Raw genomic sequence first — 15,324 nt, forward strand, 5'->3', positions numbered from 1 at the left:
TGAAATTCCGTAAACCGAAGGTTTCTCGTGGTAATGAATCGGCGAATTTTGAACCGCAGACCGGAGGGAGCCCGAAAATAAGCTGGGCGAATCGATATTTCGTGAGCGTTTGCGAAAGTCGAATTTCTCGAAGTAATCGGAAGCTCCGAGTAGCCGTAGCTCGCTGAATCGAGTGAATAATTCGCGTCCTCGCGGGATGCACGTGGCGTTCGTAAGCGGAGGCAGGGAGCACGAGAGGAGAGCACAGTGGGAGAAGGGTCCTTCCGCTTCTATTCATTCTACCTGAATAAGTCGCGGTTGACCTTGAGGAAAGCTCCTTTGTGTGATTCTTTGACCTTCGAAGCGGCTCGCCACACGAAGGCCTGTTCCACGCTCCCCGCCTCCCCCGAGAGTCGACGAGCCTCGAAATAAACTTTTCGGAAGATATTTTTCGCCCTGGCCCGATGCACTTGGGATCGCGGCTATTGTAACAAAACTCTAAAAGCGAGAAAATCGATAAATTCTGACAGATATTGGGCGCAGCTTTACGAGTACCGAAGTGTCTCTGTAAAGCTTTTATTCCCTTTCCGAGACTCGAGATGAATAATCGGGTCACACAGTTCCCAGTGTAGAGCAGGCCGTCCCAGATTCACCACGTGAGAGGGGCTCCCTCGCTCTGTTTTCATTATTTTTCCACCTTCCGCACGTTCGAAGACGCGTGGCGGGCTCAGCCTTCTTTCCTGTCCTACGACCACCAAACGATCGATAATAACGGGAACCAAATCTATATTGCAGACATTCACAAAAAATTATAAATATATTTCCAAAAATAAGTAAAACCGGTGGCTGGAAACTCGCGGCCTGGCGAGAGAAAAATATCGAAAGCGGTGGGACGACTCATTGCGCGTTAAATCATCGACAAAACACTGTTCTCTTCGCTCCATCTGCTCATAATAACACTTTTTGCTAATATTTATTTATTTCGCATTGACAGAGCCTCATGCACGTGCTCAAGTATCGTGGCAAAGTCACGGAACCGGAAGCTCGCTATTACATGAGGCAAATGGTAACCGGTGTCGCTTACATACACTCGCAAAAAGTTGTGCACCGTGATCTCAAGCCGGGAAACATGTTTCTGTCGGACGGGATGATTGTCAAGATCGGCGACTTCGGCCTGGCAACAAGACCGGATGGACAACGTCGACGAGTGTAAGCCAACGTTAATGCACACATTTATGTCACAGGAAAAAGAAATATTTTGTCCTCACTCTTCACGCGCTCCGGAGGATTTATCGAACTTTATTTATTACTCGTCGCTGCCTTTGACATCGACTTGCCACATTCGATCGAATCAAAGCCTCGTTTCACCCAAATTTATGCCAATTTATATCGTACCACGAAAGCTTTGGTTCTCGACACTTTCCGCTCGTTTAAATGTTTTCGAAAATTCAATCTTCTGCCAGTAAGTTCAAGAAACAAGGAAACGTTCCTTGCTCCGGTGAAATCACATTGAATTTCTCCAATACTTTTGAGTTTTTGGTTTTTTATCTTCTTTATTTTTTAAGTATTTATTTATTCTTTATTTCTTTTTTCAAATTCTGAATGTTGCGATTTTTTTTACTTTTTGGAATCATCGTTGTCGAAGAGTTTCACAGAGTTTGAAAAAAATCAGAATTTTTGTTTTCAACTTGACGATTCGAATTGACTCAAAATTATGCTCGAAGAACGCCCATAAATTCCTCATTTTTTTCTGGTTAATTCAGTTAACGAGTATTTTCAAATTGGCAGATGAATTTAATGGGAATTTTTTGGGTTTTCAGGACAATATGCGGCACACCAAATTACATAGCTCCGGAGGTGCTGTATAAACAAGCCTTCAGTTACGAAGCGGACGTTTGGGCTCTGGGGTGCATACTTTATGCGTTGCTGGCAGGGCAACCGCCTTTCGACACGTCGACATTGAAGGAGACTTATGCTCGAATTCGTAACAATCGTTACAAGAAATTGGACGACAGCGTAGTGAGTCGTAGCGGGCAAGATTTGATCCGTTGGTTATTGCAGCCAATACCGGAACTGCGACCGAGTCTTGAGAGGGTGAAGGAGCACGCTTATCTGACGATGGAATACGTGCCGTCGAAGTTGTCGCACACGTGTTGCTACAGAATTCCAATTACGAATTCTCTCATGGCTGAGCAAAGTTCGACGATGGGTCAGCAGCAAATTGGCACTTCCGGAAACTCTGCAATTTCGCGTGGCCTTCTTTCCAACGAGAATGTCGATCGTAAGTGCGATCCACCAGCTGCGAATTTGTCGACGAAAAATCCACATCAAACCGTCAACGTTACTGCCAGCCAAGCTAATTTGGACCCCGGTAAAACTGTCGCCTCAACCAAAAAGCCCAAAGTTGGCAATTGGCTTTTTAGAAAATTACCCAAATTGCCAAGATTCCGACAACGATTGACCAAATTCCTCTGCCCTGAGCACAAAAAACCTGACAGTATCATGATGCATCGCGCTATCGAATCTTGCCTCGCCGAAATTCGATGCACACGCGCACAACACAATCCTATTCTCGTCGATCGCATTACTCCTTTGTTCGTCACCAAATGGATCGATTATTCCAACAAATATGGGCTGGGATTTCAACTCTCTGATCGCTCTGTTGGCGTACTCTTCAATGATAGCACCAAAATGAGCTACACTCACGACAGAAGGTTCGTTACATTCCCCGTACAGTAAATTAAAAAATTAACGATTCCGTAGCCTCAGGTTTTTGAAATTAAGAACGAAACTACCTTTCTTGTGTTAATAAAGAATTCCGTGTATCTAGAAAACTAGTAGATTCGTAAATACATAGAGAAAAGAATCTAAAAATGCTGTAGATCGACGAATCCTGAAAAAATTGAGAACAACCAAAAAATGTTGGTTTTTTACGTCTTTATGATTGCTCAACAGACGAGTGGAGTACGCAACGACCGAGGACGAGGTGACGCGGTATCGGAACGAGAACGACGTGCCATCGTCAATGGAGGAAAAGCTCGAGTTACTGCGCCACTTCACGCATTACATGGATAATTTTTTAACGAATGGCGGTGAGGTACGAGAGCAGAGAACAACGAAATTCTCAAGGACTAATTCGAGCAGTGTACCAAGAATGAGACGTTGGTTAAGAACGGATAAAGCGATAGTGATGGAGCTGACGGTGCCATTGCTGCAAGTGAATTTTTTCGTGGATCATTCGAAAATTGTGGTTTCCGAAGGTACTCGGGGACGTGGTTATTTAGTTACTTACATAGACGCGAGTAGGCAAGCCTCGTCGTACTGGTTGAATGATTTGCGGGACATCGGCTGCACGACTGATCTTTACGAGCGTTTGAATTACGTCTCGAAGGTCATCGCCGAATTGGAGAACGATGCGATTTTTGATACCGGAACGAACTTGCTCCAAAATCGCAATAAAACTCTAAAAACATGAGAACATTAATGATTTTAAACGCTCTCGAAAAACGTCGATCGATATTCTCGTCGACATCAAAGTGTTCTTTCGCAATACGTTCAATATCTGCCGTTAGCATTTAAGGGCTTACGAAATGTAGAAAAAAAAAATGGTTCAATTGGTAGGGGCTAGTCCTTGATAGAAATGAAACTTGGCACGACCTAGTGAAAAACGTACTGAAGTCCGTTCGAATTGGAACTTGGGCTCGTTTGTTCAACTTATTGAGATTGAAAATAATTAAATGTTTGCAGCCTCGAGCGCACTGAAATTGTTCTTGTTTCGTTTAGACACTTTTCAATTAGTCGCAGTTACTTATTCGTCGAAATTTTAAAATATTTATTATTCGGTAGCTAAACGGAGGGTACTCGGTGTCAAATTTTCATGATATCTCGTAGAAAAAAATTATTCTAGTATACACACATATTTACATATATATTTGAAAATATACATATATTTTTCATAATCTGAGCAAACGAAAATTGACGTTACGAACTCGATGTAGGAAAGCGAGTATGAGTCAGTTATATAGTGAACTAAATGCATTTAGAAAATCGCAGTATGTCTGCTGCAGGTACTTATCGAAGTAACGATCTGAAAAATCGAATATTTCCTTTTGGCTGTTCGTAAAATCTGTGAATTCATAGTACCCATTTCGAAACCGACACGATAAAAAAAAGTAGAAAAAGAAGAAACTCATTATGAAGATAGAAAAAATGCTATTCGAAGGGGAAAATTCTCGCATCTTCAGATATTCTTTGAAATTTTTCTTGAAACATGTGTCGAAACACGTGCTGCCAGTTGATAGAAAATCGAGTAATTATAAAAATTTTGAAGGGGATGGAAATAAAGTCGATTTTCTTATCGTTTCTGCGAAACGACGATCTCATCTCGAAGCAATTGTGATTGCATGAACGGATTATTTGTACGAGTAGCACAAGCGCGAAAGAGCCGGATATTGAATCGTGACGGTAGAAGTATAATTTAATTGAATATAGCATTTGTATCCTCGGTGATCCTAGTCAGGCTATGAAAGCTTTATCTTTTAAGGAATATTGAGAGTGAAAAATAGTAAGCGGAACTAAAGATCGTTCCACAGAGTCAGAACGAACACACGAGGAGCTTTTTTGCTAGTTAATCATTGTTGTACAATTCGTAGCTTTGCGTTGTCCACGATGGGACGTTAAATAAATATATAAATATATGCGTAAGGCGCAGCAGAGCGACAATAGAAGAATTTTCCATTGATGAGAGAGAAAAAACAAACGACACTCGATTCAATATTTTCTCCTGTATATTATTGTCGCACGTTGAATAATTATTGTCGTATTATTATCGATTGCTGATACGTATCGTCCTGATTATAATTATTACGGTATAATTGTAACGTTATTCAAATATATTTCAATAGCTTCAATAGCTAGCTAATAAACAAATGAAAAGTGTTGTGTTAAAACGAGCTAAACGCCCGCTAAAGTTTTTTTAGTTTATTATTATAATTATTGTTATATTTACTAGGTTATCACGAATTAATAGGTGAGGAAAGTGAGCTAATTCTATGAAGTCTTTGAGCTGTGCAGGGAATATTACGTTATTTATTTCATTCGGATTTCTTTGGTTTTTTTTTTTTTAATTTTTACCAAGATTTTGTCTCGTCGAGTGTGATGAAAAACCATGTGCCACCCACGAGTTGATTGAAGCAATAAAATGTATGCAATTCAGATCTCAGAACACGTGTCAATGATTTATTTTACATTAATTGTATTGGGGTTTCACATTCACTGAGTTTACACGAAGTACAATATTTTAAACCTACAAATCGTTTTGCATTCCTTCATTATTCTAAATACATTCTATCGACGAGAAGCATTATTCAGTGTTCACTTTTTTGCACTTTGCATGAACACTAAAACTTTTTTTTTCGGAAGCACTCGATGTGTCGCCAGAAAAGTAGATGGCACTCCGAAATTTCAATTTTTTTACAGTCCAGAACGAAAACATCGATCTGAATTCATAAGATGTTGCAGCGTGCAGATGATTTCCTTTGGAGCCTTATCGTTTTTGCGATTTCGAAAAAAGTTTGAAAATCGTTTCAACGATTTTTTAATGCGAATATCAAACAATATTCTAACGGAAGTGTCGCAAGGATTTTTTTCATTCGCTCATTTAAACTTTTTCTGCTCTCGTTCTTTGGTTCGAAGTATTAAAATTCATACTGACTAACGTATATGAAGAGTTTGGCGACAGCACTTCCGGCGAATGCGGCATTGTGATAAATTTCCATGCTAAGATCGAGCTCGATTTCTTGGGGGCCGGGGATGCTTCGCGTCAGTACAAGAACGGCCTGAGACGGCGTTGGTCGCCTAAGCGCGAAACAAGACTCAGTCGCTCTCGTGACACCGGGAGGAGCACGCGCGTCGACCAACGCCATTGAAAATTGGACCGTTGATCCCGGCAAGTGCGTTCCTCTCATCGTAAACAATTCGAGGATTCCCGTCGATGGAATCGGCAACATACTTACGAACGTTATAAAATTGTAAGAAAAGTGTGACGGGGCACGGAAACACGCGAGGTCGCCGCTCGGACAGTAACGCGAAGTCCGCACACATCGACTGCAAAATATAGAAAAATTCATTATTCCAAGCGAACAAAATTCTTTTTCCTTCTTTTTTTAATGCAACCAAATGTGACCAATCCATTCCCTCACTTTTTTCTCTCACGATCTCTGTAATATCCGGTCGGACAGTCTATCCTGTTGCAACGAAAGCTTCCACGTGTGTTTTGACACATTTCGCTAGGATCTCTGCACACACGCCCGGAAGCACACTCGTCCATGTCTGCGGAACATTTGTACGAAATTTTCACAGAACTTCCTATTTTCAGCAACACAAAAATCTTTTTTCTTCTGTTATGTAAAGGAAAAAATGTCCGCCAATGAGAAACTGTTCAGTCAGACATGAAAATCGGGTTTGACGATATTTTTCGAATTCAAATGGTGTAAACAGAAATCCTCAAAAGGGTTTAAAGAAAAAAAGTGTAAAAATATTACCTTGACACGTTCTTCCGTCGGGGCTGAGTTTGTAACCGTTGGGGCAGCTGCAAGCGTAGCTTCCCGGGGTATTTTCACAAATCCCGATGCACAAATTATTTTCCTTGAACTCGACACACTCGTCGATGTCGGTGCAGGATCTGTTGTCGGGGTTGAGACGGAATCCCGGTTTGCAAGTGCACCTGTAGCTTCCCCAAGCGTTGACGCAATCGTGTTGACACAATCCGGGGCTCCTCGCGCACTCGTCGACGTCCTGACAGACTCCGGATCCGTGCGCAACGTTTTCGAATCCGGACTCGCACACGCAACGGAACGAGCCGACGGTGTTCTCGCAGCGAGCGTTCGTCCCGCAAACGCCGCCGTAACTTTGACTCGCGTAAATACTGCACTCGTCGATGTCGACGCAGTCTTTGTTCGGGCCTGTGACGTGACCGGGCGGGCACTCGCAAATGTATCCGCCCTGTCGATTTCGACAGGTTTGACCTTTGCGACAATCGTGCGTTCCCTCCGCACATTCGTCTACGTCGACGCAATGTGAATTGCTCTCGGGATCCAAAGTGTAACCGTTGCCACAGAGCACTCTCGAAACGCACCTAAAAAGAGAAAATTTTCGCTTCAAGCAAGCAGCTTCCTTACCCCTCCATTTTTTCCCTACCGAATGCCACTGAAATAAAATTCGAAGAATTTTTACAAGCGAGTGTTTCTGAGATTTCGTTTTACTTGTACGATCCGAGAGTGTTGACACATTTTTGCAATGATCGAGCGCAAGGATTGACGGATCTGGAACATTCGTCGACATCGATGCATCGGCCGTTGGGGCCGTCGACGAAACCGCGTGGGCAGATGCCCCGCGGTCCCGTGCTCAAAATGGACGAAGGAGTGGTCGCGTAGATTCTCGAGGTGACGGGTGCAGTTCTCGGGGAAGCGAGAGACCCCGAGGATCGTGGATTTTTGTCGCATCGATAAGATCCCAGAGTGTTTCGACAGTGGTAGCCGCCGCTGCAGTCGTGAGTCCCGAGGACACATTCGTCGTCGTCTTCGCAGATTTCGGTAGCCGCATTCAGCGTGTATCCTGTTCCGCACGGTAAATATCTGACGCAGTTATAGCTTCCGAGAGTATTGTCGCATCTCTGAGTAGATAAGCAATCATTTTCCAGCAGTTGACACTCGTTTATATCGACGCACGCCTGGGTCAAATTGTCCCGACGAAAGCCGAGCTTGCACTCGCACGTGAAACTTCCGGGCGTGTTGACACACTGTTCGTTACTCGAGCAAGCCTCGTCGTCCTCTTCGCACTCGTTCACGTCCAGGCAGCCACGATTTCTCATGTATCTCATCCCTGGTTGGCAGTTTTCGTCGGCCGAAGGTTTCTCCTGATTCGCTGGCTGCCGGATCGGCTTCATTGGGATTGGCGCTGGCGTTCGGGCGCAACTGTAACCGCCTGGCTGATTGTAACACACCTCATCGCCGCAACTGTCCAATCCTTCGGCACACTCGTCGATGTCTGTCGGAAGAGAGTAAATATAAAAGTGAGTCTCCGATGCAGGACGTGAGTTTTTTTTTTATTGTAAAGCAAAGCACGAGTTTTTGCAGTTAGGCGGACATTTAAGCACGACGCAGTATGAACGAATTGAAAATCGATGTTTCGACGAGGTTCTACGGGTCCTGTACAGAAAAAATTGCTTATCGTTAGAAAAAATGTTTGGATTAATCTCACCAGTGCATTCTCTTCTCGCGCTATCGTAACGGTATCCGTTGGGACAAGCTGGTTTTTGCCGTTTTCCGTGCGAGCTGAAGGTAGGTCTCTCGCATTTATAAGAGCCAGGTAAATTTACGCATTTCTCATTGAACCTGGCGTCGCAAGTGTATTCGCCTCTGGAGCATTCGTCGATATCCTGACAGCTGCGTGACCGTAGAGAATATTCGAATCCCTTTGAGCACTCCGGATAACGAGTGACGCATTCGTAGGTGCCTTCGCGATTGACGCAGTATCGATGATAGTTGAGTTTGCAGTCGTGAAGATTTTCAAGGCACTCGTCGATGTCGACGCAGCTCCCGTTGAACATTTTACGAAAGCCGGGAGTGCACGGTGGTATCAATTGACAGCTGTAAGTCCCATTGGTATTAACGCAACGATGAGAGCTTTGGGGACAGTCGTGAAGGCCCAGAAGACACTCGTCAATGTCCGAACAACCTTTGCTCGAGGGATCGAAGCGCCAGCCCTTGACGCACAACAACTCGCAGTCGTAACGTCCCGGCAAATTCTTGCAACGCTCGTGCTCTCGGCAACCCGGGCCTTCCACACATTCGTCAATATCGATGCAACTCCCGTTGTATATTCGACGATAACCCGATTTACATGACTCCAGCTCTTCGCAAACGTAAGTCCCATTTTTGTTGACACATCGATGAGTCTCGCGGGGACAGTCGTCAAGAGCTTCCAAACACTCGTCGACGTCGATGCAACTCTTTCTCCTTCCTTCCCAACGCCAACCGTCGCTACACAATGGCGCGCAATTATAACCTCCCGGAAAATTCGTACATCTCTCGTTGCTCTGACAACCCGGACCTTCGGAACACTCGTCAATATCCACGCAGCCGAAACTATCTCGCTTGTAACCCAAGGCACACGGATTTTCCTCCCTCCCTTCCGAATACGTTGACAGTATCGGCTTCGTCGCGTTTTTTGAAGGGTCTGAAAAGAGAAATACGGAAATATGCTTTTTTCCTACTCACCCTCAGAAAAAGCCTCGCTAAAATAGCCTTTCGAATTTCACAAATTTTCATGCGTTCGCTCCACTCGAAAATTCCCATTCAAATCAAACGAATCGCTTTTCGGGCCCGTTCATTCGACTCTACTCTATTCAAAGCTTCGCATCTCGGCCGCTACGTGACGCAGGGCGTCGTGGATTTCTCACATACGCGTAACACTCCGGAGGTGCATAAATTACGGAAACCAACGAACAATTAGTGGCAGGGTCTTAGCTCGACGTCGGCAACTTGCTACAGCATTGTTCGTGTATTATTTATCGATATACGCGAACAATCTAGTAGCGAGTATCCCGAAGTCAAGTTGACACCCTGTCAATACAAGTACCGATTCAGTATTGCCACGATTATTCCAAATTTATTGTTTTCGGTGCTTTTACCGTTGTCTATAAATGGCAACGAGTCGATTGTGTAAATTTTGTAGTTCCCCCCCCCCCCCCAAATTTCAAAATGACGGAGAATTTTTGAAAAAATCAATTTTTTGAGCGCGAATGATTCTCTAATTGGTTGTGAAACGAGAAAAAATCTTTATCGGAGAATTTTTATGAGCGCAAAAGAATATTTGCAAGGAAATAATACCTCTGCATTCCCCGTTGACAGGATCGATTTCGAAGCCTGCGTGGCACTCGCAGGTCTTTCTTTCCCGGTTGTAAAATGATCCAGGAGGACAATTGCTCGGGAAAGTTTCGTCGTCCAGTACGTTGTTCCTCATGCTGGAACTCGGGTCCGAAAATGTTTGATCTTCGATGACGAATTTCTCGTAATTGCTGCCCGCTGCTTCCGGTTCTTTCGGCCAATCTTCTTCCCTCTGTATTTTTCCTCCGGCCTTCTCACGCTTCGTGTCGATCAAGTTCTCTTTTTTCTCCGGGCAAACATTTTCACCTTTTCCGTTTCTACAGTCGGCTGGAATTCCACTGCTTCCGGTCGCCATTATTTTCGAAACGTTTGTCGCAAGTTTTTGTGATTTTCTGCACTCGTAACTTCCGACTTTGTTCACACAACGCGTCTCCGGGTCCGGGCAAGGGTGCGACGACTCCGTGCACTCGTCGATGTCTGTCGAACCAGCGAAAAATTGTCGTTTCTCTGTTTTTAGCCTTTTTTTAAATGCTCAACGTTGATGCTTGGACTCACCCAAACATAGACCGAGTCTGTGACTGAAAGCGAAGCCTTTGCGACACTTCATATCGCACTCGTATCCGCCTTCGATGTTCCTGCATTCCTCAGCTTCCGGTAAACACCCGTGTATCCTTTCGGCGCATTCGTCCACGTCTGTTCTCGTTCGAATTTACGGGAATTCACCAAAAATTAAGGAGTCTGTTCGAAATTATCGAAATAATGGAATCCCGAGATTCTTAAGGTATTTAAATCAAAATTTTTTCACCTTTGCAGAGCCTCGTTGCGACGTCGAATTTGAAACCTGCGGGACAGCCCTTCGGACCACTCAATTCATGGCAAGTAAAACTCCCCTGAGTATTTACACACAAATGAGATTCTTCGTTGCAAGCTCCGCTCAACTCGAGGCACTCGTCGATGTCTTGAGTTTGAGGAAAAAATCGAACAAGAATTTTTCCGACGTGAAACATTTTTTTAAAGGAATTCAGCTCTCTCAGTCCTCGAATTTTCTAAGCCTCGCGATGCTCACCTGTGCACAATTGCGTCACCGAATCCCATTGGTAACCGGGGGGACAGCTTTCCTGACGTGCTTCCTCTTCCTTTTCCGCGCTCATCACCTTGAGACACACGTACGATCCGACGAGGTTTTTGCAGTCTCCGGGGCAAGGACTTTCGGCACACTCGTCGATGTCTTGCGAGAGATGATTTTTTTTTTGGCGAAACGATGAAATTTTGGTGGCGAGTATGTGAACGAGATGAAAAAAGCAACACGAAAGATACGGAATGCAAATAATGAGTGAGAGAGTAAATGACGCTCGATTTTCAACGACGCTGTGCGGATGACATTCGCGCAGGCAAAAATTATGTCCCATCAGTCACCGTGTTGTGATTTAATTTGCTAATTTTTTGTTTTTCGTTCCAGAATGATACGTACCATCGCAGACCTGGGCGGTTTTGTTGTACTCGTAGCCAGCGGGACATCTCGGATCGGGCTCATTGTCTTCCGTCGGAGCTGCGAATCGCTCTGTTATTGGAGAGCAAGTGCGGTTGTCCGGGCCGAGAACGAAGCCTGGATTGCAGCTGCACTTTATTTCGGTGCCGGTGTCGGTGCAACGTTGCGAGCACGGACTGTTACTTTTGCATCTGAGATTGACAGAAGCGAAAAGTAATCCATTTTTATAAATTTCATTGACAACGAATTTGACGATCAAAAACATTGTGCGCGTCAAATTTGGCTGGAATAATCGCAGGAAATAATCGCAACGTTCGATCGATTCTCAGCTGAGCTTGCGTCAAAATATTCACGACGAACGTATAAAAACACTGAGTCGAACTTTTATTTTCGCATTCGAAGTCAAACCCGATTACCTGTCTTCAGGAATATTTTTTCTGCAGGTTTTTCCGTCTTCGAGGAGTATGGAGTCGTCGGGACACTTGCAGTAAAAAGATCCAGGCGTTGGCACACAAATGTCGGAGCACAGGAGACCTCTCATCAACTGGCAAATGTCGTCGAGAGCTGAGCAGCACAGAAATCGAATATCGTACGTAAGTGCCCGGAGACATACAGCGATACGGCTGCGGTGCTATCTCACTCGGGTGTGAGCGAAAGCGATCGATCGTTCGGTCAATAAGTAATGAGCAAAAAACCAAAAATAAACTCCTCGGTCTGACCTGGTGTAGGATATTCTTGTGACGTAGAATCCGACGTAGGGTCTGACGAGAGCGAAGACGTGCTTGTCGTAACGTTAAAATCGGTGGTTGTATCGGTTGAAAATATTGGTGTCGATGACGTTTCGCTATCGGTCGTCGTTGGCGATGCCTCCTTACAGCATTCCATGAATGCAGGATCCCACGGCTTACCAAAGGCAAACGATTTGAAACCGCAACCCTGGCCCATTGAGCCAGTCAAGATACCTGAACGTTCGCGATAATAAGAATACCGTTTGACATCGTTACATTTTTTCACGGCTTTTATCTATCAACTATTTTCACGCGTGACCTTGGAGATTATCAAGTAAAAAAATATTTTCCTTCATTATCAAAGTTTCGAAATGCTTGCCTCGTTTTGTGGCAGAGTACTGCCCAAATATGGTTGAACTTGGAAAAAAACTTGTACGAGCAATTTCGTAGAGCACGAAATTTCCTACAAAAAAGTTCCCGGTGGATTTTCTTTATTTTCAGTAGTTTAGTTCTCGGAGCGTATATTTAAGCAAATTCGAGAGTCGAGACGCCGATTGTCGTTGTTTTGACGTGCTCCTGTGACTAAACTATCAGAGATACGGAGAAATCGATACAAGCTTTTTTGTAGGAATTCTCATCCTTTAAAAAATTAGTCCAATGAATTTTTTCTCCATCTCTAACCGTTTCGACGGTACGCGCGATAAATGAAAGTCGATTCTCCAAATTTAATAATCAATCAAAAATGGTTGTTGAAATGAAGATTTTCACCTAATTTACAGGCCTCGCAGCAATCTCTGTGTTGATCGTCAGGACACGGTGATTTGTCGGAACTTTCACCCTGAACGCAAGCAAGTCCAGCCCTGGCGTCTGCTTTCCCTTTCTCGCAGCTTTTCTCGCGATGAGCACGTACGCAACAGATGTCAACGGCTTCGAGGCACAATCCCTGTTCGACTCGAGGCACATCGCTTACCGGTCCAGTGAATTTTTCGCATCGCAAACCCTCCTTCGCCCAGGACGTGCCGAGGCCGCAGCATCTCTCGAACTGACCTTCCATTCTCGTCTCGACCCCCGAAACGCCTGAGTAATTAGATTATTTTAAAGAATTTGTAATCATGCTGAAATTCAATGTTCGCGTCAAACTAAAATCCGAAGATGTTAATGTCACAAATATTTTTTTTGAGTCCGAGTCTCGCTCACGTTGTGACACTTTTATCTGCTGCATCAATCACGATCTACGCGACAGACTCTATCATTTACGATATCGTGAGATCACACCGAGATAATGTACAATAAGATGATGTATCAAGAGAAAAAGTGGCACAAGGCCACGACCGAATGTCCGAACGCGATTCATGATCGTCCTCATTACAAACGTACTTTTATTTCCTCCTAAAAACAATAAGCCCTCGAGCCACGTACAAACTACCTGAATTGACTGAACAGCATGGAAATGAAATTTCAATGGATCTTCGACCTTGAATCATCGGCGAGTACGCACTTTTTATTGCGACTTATATCGACGACGTTTTGAGACAAATTACGAGGAAAATAGTGCAAACTTAATTTTTTCTTCACAATGTCACTCTCGGCACGTGCATTTATGATAAGCAAAATCACAAAGTTCTATTTGTTCTTGATATCAGCTCCATTACGCGAGGCAAACGTCGAGTAATTCCTCCGTCTTTTTATCCTGATGCGAACGAAAGTTAACAGTGAAATGCTCAAAACTTGGAAAGGATACGAAACTCAAAAACGAAAATGATTCTCGATAAATCTTTCTCGATAAATTTTTGATAATGCAGAAAAGCATCTGATTCTGAAAAAATTTACAGAAAAGTTGCGAACTTCGAAACTTTGACGCTGAAAGATTTCAAAGGTAGCGCACCGACTTGTTAAAAATGATGAAAAAAACGTGATCAGCATGTTAGTCGAGCGCACTGGGTCAGAGTCATCGCAAACTCGATTAATGGAGACCTCTGAATCGAGGAAGACTCTTACTCATAGCGCGATGAAAATTGATGCAGAGATGCGTTGACATGCAAATGGGATATCAAATTTCTATACTTTATTTGAGAGGAGAAGAATCCAACGAAGAATTTTAAAATTGAATCAAATAGAAAACGAAACAACATTAAGCCGAAAATTTACCACGAAAAATGATAATAGTATTAATGTATATTTGCCTTCAGGTATCCGAATGGTCAAATGGAGCAGAAGAATAAAAATAGTCGAAGTCGATCGGGAGATCGCGGAGCACGAGCGTCCCCGGCGTTTTTCCATCTTCTTGCGGGAACCGCAAACCGGTGCACAGGTTTGTTTCAAGTATTACTGATTAATCATGCGTCGTCGAGTGTACAAAGAATATAAGATCTGCACACAGACGATTGTTTCGAATGTGAATGATAATCGTAGCGAATAAAAGGGTATTAAATTAAATCGATGTTTTATAGAAGCAGCCGGCAACGTAGTCGATCCTCGGCAGACTGATCGTATGTGGCGGAACGATATCCGAGCAGCGAAGAATCGAGAAAAACGATGCTGAAGGGGAACAACACGTGTTTCTTGCCGTCAGCTTAGACGGGGGCGCATCAACGATAGGGGAACCCGGTATCTCCTTCTCATTCTTTCTCCCTTCCTTCCGTTGGCGTACTTCGTAAAGCGTTTTAATCTTTTTCTCTCTCCTCCGTCTCCATCTATAAGATGATACTTCGAAGTCTATATTTCTCTGTCTCGTGTGCCCATAAACCGACTGGAAAAATGAGAAAATGCATACGAAGTACGTCAACAAACGTGCGCTAAAATAATGCAAACATTTCGTCAAGCGTTTTTTTTCAACGCGAGCTTTACAACGTTCGAGTCATTCGTGACGAGCGTACCAAAGATTTTCGCTTCTCTAGTCTCATTAATGAAGTTTCGACACAACTTCAGCATTTGACGCGTTATTGTTTCCAGTGTTTTTCGCAGATAGTCCAGCAATGCGATTTCCACGAATTCCCTTATTTTTCTTCTCCCGCGCGAACGACGTGTGAGAGGGCTCCAAAATATGCACACCAAATATGCATAACGATTATCTCGGGTTCCGCGAGCCAAAAAATTCACGAAATCTCCCAGTCTGACATCATAATACCAGGGGGATTCGCGAGTATTTTTTTTTTACAAGTACGTAACGTATGAGGGCCACGTGCTCCGCGTTACTGGGCCACGAGGCCATTTCTTCTCCCATAAACTCCTTCGTAAGTGT

General features: G+C 43.9%; 2 protein-coding genes across 3 annotated transcripts in view; one reads left to right on the forward strand and one right to left on the reverse strand.

The window, feature by feature from the left end:
* The window catches only part of LOC122413141 (mitosis inhibitor protein kinase wee1-like), a 19,411-nt gene extending 14,208 nt beyond the window's left edge, over nt 1–5,203 (forward strand). The window contains exons 4-6 of the mRNA XM_043423302.1: nt 974–1,188; nt 1,800–2,693; nt 2,935–5,203. Of these exons, the coding sequence (XP_043279237.1) occupies nt 974–1,188; nt 1,800–2,693; nt 2,935–3,454 (1,629 nt within the window). The 3' untranslated portion in view covers nt 3,455–5,203. The remainder of the gene's footprint in view (nt 1–973; nt 1,189–1,799; nt 2,694–2,934) is intronic.
* On the reverse strand, nt 5,196–14,561 carry LOC122413139 (fibrillin-2-like). Of its 2 annotated transcripts, XM_043423300.1 has the most exons (14): nt 14,267–14,561; nt 12,852–13,160; nt 12,075–12,317; nt 11,772–11,919; nt 11,338–11,546; nt 10,933–11,094; nt 10,672–10,824; nt 10,422–10,559; nt 9,870–10,343; nt 8,239–9,216; nt 7,242–8,025; nt 6,522–7,114; nt 6,180–6,309; nt 5,196–6,084 (listed from the first exon to the last, which is right to left on the reverse strand). In XM_043423300.1, the coding sequence occupies exons 1-14, from the start codon at nt 14,361–14,363 to the stop codon at nt 5,676–5,678; spliced, it is 4,827 nt and encodes a 1,608-aa protein (XP_043279235.1). In that variant the 5' UTR covers nt 14,364–14,561; the 3' UTR covers nt 5,196–5,675. The 2 variants fall into 2 exon arrangements, with proteins under 2 accessions (XP_043279235.1, XP_043279236.1); XM_043423301.1 differs by lacking the exons at nt 11,772–11,919; nt 12,075–12,317; nt 12,852–13,160; nt 14,267–14,561 and having other exon boundaries at nt 10,933–11,234; nt 11,338–11,535.
* Between the last annotated feature and the right edge of the window lie 763 nt (nt 14,562–15,324).

The sequence above is a fragment of the Venturia canescens genome, chromosome 7 (genome assembly GCF_019457755.1).
Source record: "Venturia canescens isolate UGA chromosome 7, ASM1945775v1, whole genome shotgun sequence".
NCBI classification, from domain to species: domain Eukaryota; kingdom Metazoa; phylum Arthropoda; class Insecta; order Hymenoptera; family Ichneumonidae; genus Venturia; species Venturia canescens.